Source organism: Lepidothrix coronata, unplaced genomic scaffold (genome assembly GCF_001604755.1).
Source record: "Lepidothrix coronata isolate B3197 unplaced genomic scaffold, Lepidothrix_coronata-1.0 Scaffold140, whole genome shotgun sequence".
NCBI classification, from domain to species: Eukaryota; Metazoa; Chordata; class Aves; order Passeriformes; family Pipridae; genus Lepidothrix; species Lepidothrix coronata.
The window spans coordinates 1,688,727-1,701,044 of record NW_016690320.1 but is presented as its reverse complement, the minus strand read 5'-3'; the positions used below and the strand labels follow the sequence as shown (position 1 = coordinate 1,701,044).

Sequence of the window (12,318 nt, the reverse complement as noted above, 5' to 3'; positions counted from 1 at the left end):
AGCTTATTTGTTTCAATGTTCTTGGTGATTTTTTTAAAAAAACTAATCATGTGCTTTGCAAAAGGAATATAAAAAACAGAAAAAACATGTCCAAAGCAACACTAAGCTCTATTTCCCACTTACCTTTTTTTGTATCTGGTTACATGAATAAGAAACATTAAAAGTAAATTTACAGACTTTAAAGAAAATATTTTAAGAAATTACAATAATTACAATCTCTTCTTATCTTTAAAACTGTTAATCTATGAAAAAGCTAAAAGCACTTTTAACTCTTGTAGCAGCAGAAACCAATATCTAATCCCAAGGTAACCTCCATTTTTAAATAAATATCAGCACTGAAAAACCCCTAACAAATCCACAAAATAAAACTAAGAACCCACAGAGCAGGAGAACTTAATCACATGTATTATCAGTACAGTTAACCTCCTCAGATGACTACCACAGTGCATACAGAAATATTTATTCCCTATCATAGTCGTGAAACACAAGCAAACAAAAATACAAACCGGTAGCTGATAAAGAGGAATATCCACTTGTCCAAGAAAGTCATCTCGAGTCTACAGAAAATAAAAACAAACAAAAACCACAGAAAGCTGAAAGCTGCAAAGTGTTTTAAAAACCATGTCCCAACACCCCGCTAGCACAGCAATCCTCTCTAAGAACCTGAAGGCAACTTGAAATTCTAGGCAATAAAAGTTGTTCTGTACAGAACAACTTCTGATTGACCCAACACTCAAAGCCTTGGACAGTTCTGCCTTCTTCAAAGTGAATTTTGAGGGAGCTGGGGGTGGAGATTTAGATTGTTTATTAAATAAGACAGACTAATGTTAAGAAAAATGAGGAGAGTTGTTCAGCATCTCCAGCAGAAAGATCGTCCTAAAAGACCCTCCACCTAAGAGCACCTGACAGTGTCTATTAGCCCAGGCAGCTGTTCAAAGCAGGCATGTATAAACATGTTTTTTCTTTTCCAAATAATACAGCTACTGTCAAAGATAACATGAAGCAAAAATAAGTTTAATCTGTGATAAGTGCTTTGGAAGTTCCAGAAATTCTGGTGGTCCCAAGCCCGGCACAGGAGCTTCAAGTTTGGCATCAAAATCTGTTATAACTATGAAAAATTACCTCTTGTCTACACACATGGCAGAGTTTAGTTTTAACAAGTACTATCTGAAAGATTCTGCCCTGACTTAGACGTCTGGACTGTCTGACTCCAACCAGAGTATGAATGCAGCAGCTTCACAGCTTGATTCCCTCCAGCCTGTGCTGCTGGACCAGGGCAGGGACTGACAGTACACAGTTGTCACTGTACATTTTACTTCTGATCATTGATTCCTGCTTGCCAAAGAAATTAAGACTTTAGTAATCCACGTAGGTAATTTCAGTATTCAGCAATAACCACCATCAACAAAGTACTTGACTTGACTTCTTGCAGGATTACTGGAGCATGTGCTGAGTTGCTTCAAATCCATTGGTGATCTGAAAACCTTTGCAAGCCTCCACAAAAGCAGGAAAATGTATTATATGGGTCATTTAACATGAAGACAAATCCCTGCCTGTGTGCTAAAATCAGGACAGCACACAATTTTTTGAAGGTATATATAAACCTACAGTTTTAAAAATACCTCCCTGTAACAAGACTACACTTTTTTGCGTTGACTGAGTAAGGAGCTGTGAGAGTCTTCCACAGTATGGTCTGTGCAGCCTCTGGAATTTTAGGCTTCCTGATTTTTCTAGCTAACAAAAGATTTGGTGCCTATTCTGTCCTAAATGCGTTGCTGTACCACAAGCTTTTATTCAAACTCATCACCCCAGGTGATGGTGTTCGTCCACAAAACTTTCCCACCACAAGGCTCTGCATTTTGCCAATATCTATTCCCTTCAATTCAGGACAAAACCGTGTTTCACCTTCCTTCTAGCACAACTATATTTTAATTTTCAATGCCAGTGTTTTACGGTATTAACAAGTCCAGTCCAATTCTATCCATTTTTTGGTCCCACTGACAGCATTCTCCACTCAAACAGCCCAGACATTGAAGGCTATAGGTATTTCCTGAAGCAGTTCTTTCTCCCTTAATGATTCTGGTACCTTTGTTCTTTACCTCTGTTGCCCTAAGTTTGACCATTTCATCTTCAAATCACACATGTATATGGAAAATCAGTGCCTCATATTTGCCTCTAATTTTTACATCTCCAAAAAGCACAACTAGAGCTGCAGACTTGTCATAGGTGATATCATGCTAGAAATTTAGAGATACATAACTTCAAATTCAATTTGCTGCAGCTATGTCTTATGTTCAGATTTGAAGGGGAGGAAAGCAAAATTAAATACAAAACACCCAACTTTTTGCTTCACAAACTTCTTTGAGATAGAAAGCTACAACAGGTTTCCATACCTGAAAAGTCTGAGACTTCCCTGCACTACTGAAGCAAAGCTTTCTGTGCTATTATAGACCACGGGTTTCTGGAAAAAAATAGCTATCATTTTTGCCTATGAGGTTCTTTTTAAAATGGCACAGCACATACCTTAGACATGTTAAAAGGCTTAGTATTTGTAAAGTTCTTGGCAATCCTCAAGTGGAACATGCCTTCCAAATAAATTATTGGAATGTGGGACAAAAGTTTTCTCTATTTTAGAAAACCTCAGAACACTGTGTTTGTTACCAGCATAATTCGAGTACAGGTTCCTGTTATTCACTTTATTATTCTGCTGTCTTTCCTGCTATTTTTAGCAGAGCTAGCCCCGATAACCAACCCTTTAACACTACTTTCTCCTCCAGCTAGAGAGGAAAATCCTCCAGTGGAGATTTCTGCTGACCTCCGAACAACTAATAGATAAATCAGAGAGCAGGAACGATCTCCAGCAATGTGCCCCACTATGACAAGCTGAGTATCTGCCTTCAAAGAAGTGCCAAAGAAGTTTCAAAACAGACACGGCACACATGAACAACTAAATGCCAGTGGAGCTGAAACTGTTTGGATCTCTGTTTCATGAGAGCAGGCAAGACAGACAAGTGGGTCAGTTGTTCTTGTCAACTTCTGATTTCTTAACAGCCACAGAACTCAAACTTTTGCTTGCCAAACCATAAGTGCATAAACCTCAATTAATGATACAGTACACTAACAGAGAGGCCTTGTATTTTACTGATTCACTGGTTTAGTCTATAGAAAGTTATTAAAAACATGTGAGGACAGACAGCTGCTGTACACAATAAAGAACTCCAGTGCAATGCCAAAGCGAGCATTCAAAGAAAAGCACCAAAAGAAAATAACCAAGTCCAAACCTCATTTTCATTTATTTTATTAAAATAGACTTAATAAGCTTTAACAGTTAAGATTTTGGACTTTTTTTTCCTGCAATTCCCACCAGAAATTGGATAAAAGCAGATTTTAAACAGACACGCTTATCTGGGCCAGATGCTTAAGAGCAGTACTGAGAACATTACCCATAATTTATCAGGTTTGAAGACAGTTAACTGAATTTAATGCCTTTCTTAATTGCTGGATTCACCACACAGCCTTTTGAAACAGTTCCTGCACAAGACCAGGGCGTTGAAATAACAGGTATTTTCCCTACCAACTTTAGTGACACACGTTATGTGGTATTAGTGCATGAATTAGAACTCAAGTATATTCCCAGCCTTTTTCTGACTAAACAGGCAGCTAGTTGTGCATATGTTGGTCTTTGCACAGAAATCTACAGCTGTACGGCAAAATGTGAAAGCACACAGCTTTTATTGGAGGGAATATAAGTATCAATTCAAACTGAAAAAACAAACTGATCTGGACTATTGCTGCTTAAGAAAACAAGAGCTCAATAGATCCCTTATAAGACCAACATTCTTCTTGCTTAAACACCCAAACATCAACATTAGTTACAAGCTTGATGAGAATGAAAAAAACTTGCCTGAGCTAGACTAGCAACTTCAAGTATTTTTCTTTTCATGCTGCTCTGAGTATATTATTTGGTTCTCTTGAACTCTAAATCGAGAGAAGTGAGCTTTTTTTCCTTCCAGAAAATACTGCCAGCATATGCTATTCATCATGGGAAAGCAACGGTTTCAAAAAAGCAAAATTCAATTATCACGTTAAGATTGTACCAAATTCGTAGATTCCAAAAGTAATGTTTTTTCTATCTTGCAAAGCAATAAATACTTGGTTGCATGCAATCCATTACAGGCTCAGGTTCTGGTATTTTTAAGGGGGAGAAGTAGATGGTGAGGAGATTTATCTTTTTTCTATTACACGTAGGCATTTCTTTTGAGTTGGCATCTATGGCAATGAGATATAAGACCCCCCAGCATTTTCAAAATAGAGAAAATACATACTGTTAGATCAAGGGATATTATACAACATGTGTTTCTGCAGGACCTTCAGCCCTCCTGGCTGTTTCAACAGCAAGGTATCAGCACAACATGCCTCAGCAGTTTTACCATCTGCTTAACAGAGAGAATTTAGAAATGACACTGAAGTTATTTTCACTAATTCTCCCTCATTTCCAAAGATATTTTCAGAGAACTGTTTATCTAAAGATCAGAGCAAAAGCATCATCTGTTTCTCCATTTACAGCTTACGTATTTTATACAGAACCAGCATCTTACAGCTTTCTTAAAAATTCATATTTAGTCTACAGTAGTTTTATAACAACATTCAAACATTCATATATTAGTCTGCTCAATGTGTGCTACTTTGAGAACTTGTGCTTCAAAGTTCATTAACAAAGCAATTTAAGATAGCTTTTTTTTTATACAAGAATTCATTTTCACATAGGCCACAGGAAGGCAAAAAGCTGTCTAACATAACCAAAGCATACTTCAGCACCATATTAACAAAGAACATGTCAGAAGTTAATAATGCATTGGTTTTATTCAACAGGAATTTGAGTTCCTTTGGTTTATGTACAGATGTGCCAAATAAGTTACCATATAAAAAGCAGAAATATAAGATTTTATGAAAAGTCAGGAGTCAATCCAGACTTGTCTTGTGTTAAATCTGCCAATACTCACCACAAAAAATTCAGAAAACAGTACCAAATATTTAATTAAGAACTATTTCAACAAGTGGTTCCTGACATCAAGTCAGTTATCTTCACAGTAGTTGCATTTACTTGTGAAAGTTTTTGTACCAAATCTTAAGACTTCAAATAAAGTTTGAAAAACAAACTCTTGTAAGTAACAATTCCAGGTGCACTTTTACCTTCACCATTGAACACTGTAAAGCTTAATACACTCAAAAAAAATGTAAAACCCTACTGAATGTTAAAACTGCACGTGTAATTTGCTTCCCTGAAAAAACAACTGGTAAACCACACTGGCTAATTAATACACTCAGCTGAAGGACTTGATACAGTCAGTCAGTGTTTTGCTTTTCAGAGCAAGAGGGAACAAACAGAATTAAAAAACCCAACAAACTACTTGTCCCCAAAAGGCAGACAGACAATTGGAGCATCTCTGCATTATGGTCTCATTCCTGGGAATTAGTTCGATCCGGTACATTGTCACCCAAAGGCACAAAGGTTGAGCTTGGAAGCTCCTTTCCAGCCCTAACTCAAATCAGTTGGCCAAAGTTAGTCCATCTGGTTTTAAAAACATTCTTAAGTCTACTGTTGATCCAAATTCAACATCAACACCAACTCAGGACTTCGCTGTACCCTTGCACCATCACACACACCGTGGCCATTGCCAGCCACGCTGCAGTTTTCCACACTCTACAACAGTCCTCAGCCATCACTGATTGGAACAGGAGCCCCAAGTCCTACCTATTGACCTCTCCCAGCTCCAAGCCTAAACCTGCTGCTGCCAAGCCTAAATGTAGACACATGACCTGGCTAGAGCAAAACTCAGTGGTTTGGTTTGTCTTAAGCTCTGCTATGCCCAAGTTATAAATCCTACCTGTCCAAAACCAGTCTGCGTGAACTGACCTTGGAAGTTCAACCTCTAATGGCACAAGGCAACTACAACACAAATCATCCAACCACAATTACTTTTCCAACAAAACTGTATTACAATTTATTTCAGACATGCTCAATGACATTACTGAACTTACATTACACTTCCCACATTAGACATGGCTTTACTGGCCTATAATCTGCCAAATGTTAACCACTTTAGTTTTCTCATTTATAAACTAAATATTTGTCCCAAATTGAGCTTACTAAAAACAATGATTAGTATAATAACTGGCTAAGGTAGAAACTCTATTAAAAAATAAGTAACATTCATAATAAATTCTGGAAACCCTTTTCCTTCAAAAAGCCCTTGTGCTTTCACATTGCTGAACAGGGCCTTCTCCCTTATCTCAGAAAATCACTGATTGCCAGAGAAATCATCTAGGTCTAAAAGAATCCACATTCCTCTTACTGAGTAGCTGGAATGTGCCATTTGCATTTTAATATGCCCTAACTTCAATGACTGTTTGTATGTAATTTCAGCCAGGAACTTGCCAATGTCCTTCTCTAAATTCTGTTTGCTTATGTTACAGTTGATACAGCTGAAAGCAGCCCAAGGTCTCAAACAATAATTGCATCTATCTGTAGACTTTTCGATTTATTGTAAACCATCATGACAAGAAAAAAAGAATTATGCATTCTCTTGAAACAGAGATGACTATACACCCATAAACTAACACTGAAATGAGCTACAAACATTTCGCTGGCTGCATTCCCAAATCAGCATGTTCTGTTTGTCACAGAGAGTGAGGAAAAAAGTTCACTTGAAACAGAAGACACTTAACAGAAATAACCCCCAGTTTCTAATGAATAAGTGGTCATGGACCTTTTGATCCTGATGTTAAAATACATACTGCAAATGTAATACTCTTTGACGGACCTTCAACTTATCTAGGCCCTTCTTAAAATCCATTTCTTCTTTTGGTACACACATCTTGAGACAGTGAGCTGAGCAACACCTAAGAGCATACTTGGTTTTTAAGAGTGGAGTGGAATCTCTGTTCAAATTCACCTCCCCTGAACTAGTTTTATAAACTCCCTTTACACCATTTTTTTTTCAAAGCTGAAAAGCACCTGATCTACTTAGTGTCTCTCATCACATAAAACTTATCCCAATCTTGTGACCCTTATTGGTATTTTTTGAGTTCTGTTATACATGCTTCCTGAAAAAGGATGACCAGAAATATGCATGCCATGCACCTCTGTGGGTTTGTACAATTCCATAACGGTGGTTTTAAATTTCTTAGTTTATTTCTTCACTAATAAATCCTAACCTTTTATTTGCCTTTCAACTGTCAACAAGATCTGAGCTGACATTTTCAGCGAGTCTCTCCCCACGACACAAACTATTTCCTGACTAGTTTAAGAGACCATCACCACACAAGCATCATCAGCTGTTTTTCCTGTGTGTAATGCTTGGCATTTTTCAACAGTGATTTTCAAATTTTCTACTGTTTAGTCACTCACTAGCATGAGATTTTGTGCAAGTTTTGAGGTGACAATTTAACCCTCACTTGTGTTTCTTATAGTTTAGTTGCCACCAATGAGGAAGCCTTTTTCTGCACTTATGAGTGTTTTTCAGTACTTCTGCTAAGGGTTCTTGTAAAATAATTTTAAAAGTTAAGTGTCCTGCATTAATCAGCTCACCTATCTTCACATGTCGTTGCTTAGTTTGATTTGTAAGACAAAATTTCCTTTTATAAAAGTAGTGCTCAGTCTCCTCCCTGTAGACATCAAACATGTCATTTACCTACTAGATCTATTCCATGTACTCTTGCTTCCATACCAGCCTGTTGCAGTAGCCTGTAGTTCCCCTTTTGGTCATTTTGAAATATTGCCATAACACTTACAATCTTCCTTCAGTAAGAGAATCTAATAGATTAAAAGATTATTTCTTGTAGTTAGTATTTCAAACATTTTATAGCTGAGCTTTGCAACAATTATTGGGAGAATGCCTGCAGGTACAATTAGTTTTGTTAAGGGCTTCTGTTTTATGCTATAATGCCTACAAAGACTACGATTTCTACATCACCAAAACATTTCCAAGAAATATTTTGTTTAACCTAAAGTGTTGATCTAATTTCTCACAGGAAGAAAAAAGAATGTACCATCCAAAGAAAAACCATCATAGTCTCATATCTGAAAGCCTGCAAGTCCTTTGGCTAGTCAGGAGTAAAGGAAAAATGTCTCTAGCCTGGCTTGTGAAAAAGTTTTACTTTAACACATTCTTATATCTATACTAAGTCTTAAGAGACAGAATAACTATAGCCTGTGGCTCCATTAGAGAAGCCACAGCATCAATGCTTCCCACTCTCTCGTGGTAGATTAAAAGGACATGAATCAGCCTGAAGGCTGGATAATTACATATTTACATAAGCTGTTTCAGGAGGTTTGCTCTGCATGGTTTTGCAGTTTTAGTTTCCCCATTTGCTGGCATGAGAAACGTACCCAGGCTTAGTTCAGCTGCACACTATAAACAGAATGAGGCTCATCATAATTTGTACAGAGCACAATCAAACAAAACTTCTCCTTATTATGTACATGCAGCGTTTCCTGGGGACTGCAAAGTGCTAGAGCTTGGATAAGCTGGCTTGATCAAGTATCTGCTGCAGTCCAGACACTATTCCTTAGAGCATGATCATATTCTCAAAGTTACTTATGATTAACCACTGTTAAATACAACTTGCTAAAACTGACAATGAAAAGTTTTAGGGACGGAACTATTACCAAATATTACTTGACTGCTTACTTTGCTAATCCATCCATGTAGCAACCATTCACAGATGAGGCTGTAAGATTTATCACATCCTTTGTGTGCAATCTTTTTATTCCCTGAATAAGATCAAAAGCTAAAGCATGAAAAAAACTAGAGAGGAAGGTGTAACAGAAACTCCGCATTTAAGCAAGATGAAAAATATAAGAAATTACTACAAACTACTAAAGCACTACAGGTGATTGTTACATAAAGGATGAAAGTAGGAAATCACCTACAACTAACTATAAGTTGTTTATTATTGTGATTAACACTGTCTTCCCTTTAATGTTTTGATGGATATTGCAACTTGTAAAATTTGTCTGAGACACAACATATACACTCTTATGTGATTAAAGTCTAACATTGTTGTCACCATGATTCCTCAGGAAGATCCCACCTTCTTTTCAACCCCAAGTCTCCCTGAGTGAACTGACAGAGCATGACACAGCAATGTGCCAGAGACACAGTCCTGTAACAAGATCCTTTAAAATACGCAACACTGAACAATATGAGAGTTATTAATGGTGAGGTTATTACAGCACAGCAGCATAAAGCACTGTCAGTTTGGGCTTTGCCTTGTATTGACTCCATAATCTTTTGCTTTACCAGCCCCTTTTCCACCTCACTTCCCTGCACAGATTTGGGACACTGATACCCATGCAGCTCCTTTGCTCAATATGCAAAGATGGAGATAAGCCACAGCTGTCCTTCCCTTCTCTTGGCACTTCTCCCTGCTCAGATCACTATTTTCCATGAAGGAGTTTTGCTAGGAAGGAAGCTCTCAGAGGGTGCAAGAGAGAAGACAACCTCAGGCTACTCAGTGCTAGCTTGTGGTGCAGCATTTATCAAGGGAGTCACAATCTTCCAGACACAGCTTCTGGTCCCCTCAGCATGTTCACATCAGCTGGGAAGTCAGTCAGTCAGGAGAGAAATCTTTGCACAAAGCCCCCTCAAATTACTGTTTTACTAAATTTAAATTTAGTACAGCAAGGTTCAAATAGCACTTCCTTTTATGAATATAAAAGGCAAAGTTCCAGAATCTGGTGAAAAAAGCTCAAGAGTTCCAACTAAGGGTTTCCTTACCGTGGATCTGACAGTAGAAAAGCATTGGGTTGTTTTATACCACCTCTGAAAGTTTTGTTGCTTCAAAATGTGTATTTCAGTAACTAGAGACAAAATTTGAGTAAAATTACTTGTCAACAGAAGGACAAGAACAAAATTGATTCCCTTAATTGTATAAGAAATTATTGTAAAGGCACACAGCTGCTGAAACAGATTTGCATATGCATTTACAATACTCACATTATCCAATCAGGAGTGATACTGTAGAGGAAGGGATAGCTGATGTCCCCATAGATGTCAGCATCATATTGTACTTGTGGCAGAGATTAACACAGCTTTATTTTTTAGAAGGCTGTTTACGGTCTACAAGAACTGGAACTGTAGTCACTGTTTCTGCCTTTCTCTGCACCTCACAGAGGTACATTTACATATGTACAATGACAAGTAACCTGTTCCCTTACTCGCTCCTACCCTCCCAGTCCACACCTGGGATTGTCAAAGTGCTTTAGTTGCAGATTTATTTCTACCCTAAGCAAGAGATAGATGCATTAAAAAAACCCAACAAAACACATTAAAAACAGAAATACAAAGTCAAGGACAACCTTCAGTGCTGCAACCATGGACTACCTCTTCCTCCTGCTTCACATAAATGAAATTCCAGTCTCTGCTGCAGAACCTACTCAATAAGTTTCCAATGAAGACCAGGAGCAGTACATGGGCCATCACCATTCCCCATTTTTCAACTTAATTAAAAATAATCCAAGGCCAGTTGTCATAGAAATGGTGTTATGATTTTTTTTTTTTAAGTCAGTCTTTAACAAGCTGTTGATTATGGAAAGCAGGAAATGTGACCCGAGGTGGCTGAAGGCTGGTAGCAAGGCATGTAAGAAAAGAATGCATAGACCTTTTGGCTGCTTCAGCCTCTGGAGGCCCTGACCATAGCACTGATTTGATTTCATGCCTGCTCTGCACAGATAGCTGACATTACTAAATGCTACTCCAGTATCAGCTTGTTAAATTTGAACCCAGACTCAGCATATCAATATACTAGGCCAGACTAACTGGAGTCAAGGGAAATATTTTGGGAGTTGTTTATTTTTAAATGAGTCACAATACACCACGATAATTAACTGCACTATGCAATTAAATGACTGCCATAGAATCTGTTATGTTGGTCACAAAGACTAATAGGAAATACAATGGTATTTCTCTACTTTATTCCAGGGAATTGCTGAACTGCTATAAGGTCAACTATGGTTTTTGCTTAGTTTGGTGGGGGAAGCTTTTACATTTTTTATAACATATTTTATAGGATATTAAAAAAACTGAAAAAGGCCATTTGAGGACTGAAAGGCTCCTGTACCTGCTGTTGCATAAAAGAATCTCAAACAACTGTACTACCGTAAAACCTTTAGTGCTCAGTTTCCTGAGGTCAGAGATCTCTTTTATTTGTATGTAGACATGGCATAAATCTAAATACTTACAAATACATGAAAAGTACAAGATTACAACAATTTTGGATTCAGACTCTTTTTTTTTTCTATTTTTTATTTTTAAAATTGTCTCTCTCATCTTCTAGTCAAAAGATGAAATCTTAAAGGATTCAGGAGGCTTAAAATACGCTGCCACAATAACACAGTAAAAGTGCCACATGCTATCAAGTGTTTTAAAAAGACAAGTCTAAGATTTTGTGTCAATCCATTGTAAACATCACTCCTGGGAACCAAAACAAACTATTGTCAACCCAGTGTCCTGGGAGATTTTCTGGAAATGTCAGCTAACGTGTCTAATCCTGAACTTGGATTCTATCTAAACAGAATTTATTAAAATTCACCCAGTACTAAAATATAGAATATCTTTTATATCAACTGCCATTAAACATAGAGGCAGTGCAAGTTAATGAGAAATGTACTTGAAGTGCATGACTCAATATTTTTTTTCCCCCAATATACTTTAAAAATAGTCTTACTAGTTTAGAAGAGGACTGTCATAACTATAGATCTTTGTCATAAAGCCTTTTGCTTAAACAAGCAGGTTAGCTAAATGGTAGTAGTGCCAAATTATAGAGAATGAGATCATAAAACACATTTAGTAACCATCAATTGCTGCACTTTTATCAGCATTCATAATTAAAACTAATATAATATTCAGATTATTTAAGTCTTCACAGCGTTATTTAAACGAGTCTTAAAATCCACCTTTCATGTGGCTTATGCTTTACTAACAAAATAAATTGCCTTAAGAGTTAATAAGAGCAAACACTTCTGTCATGTAGCTGGATATGAATTTCATTACAAAAAAATATATATTTAATACAAGCCTTCTAGACCCAAGTACTACAGTTTGAGCAGCAATGTTGTTGGGAGAGGTATTAAGTTACAGTGTACTGCTCAGGCTGGGCTAGTGGTTGGAAGGAGGAAAAAAAAAAAAAAAGGAGAGGAAACTCTGAAAATTCCTGTGGTTCAGGGTGTATACAGAAACAAATGGTATTTACAGTTTCTCTGCTCAAATATTACTTATCTTTAATTCTACATACAGCAAACTGTTCTGTAAAGTA

At 37.2% G+C, this 12,318-nt stretch overlaps 1 protein-coding gene across 2 annotated transcripts in view; it reads right to left on the bottom strand.

The window, feature by feature from the left end:
* NEDD4 (neural precursor cell expressed, developmentally down-regulated 4, E3 ubiquitin protein ligase) overlaps positions 1 to 12,318 on the bottom strand; it is a 54,317-nt gene that overhangs the window by 20,853 nt on the left and 21,146 nt on the right. For both annotated transcript variants that reach the window (XM_017827544.1, XM_017827543.1), the window contains one exon: positions 507 to 557. In XM_017827544.1, the coding sequence (XP_017683033.1) occupies positions 507 to 557 (51 nt within the window). The remainder of the gene's footprint in view (positions 1 to 506; positions 558 to 12,318) is intronic.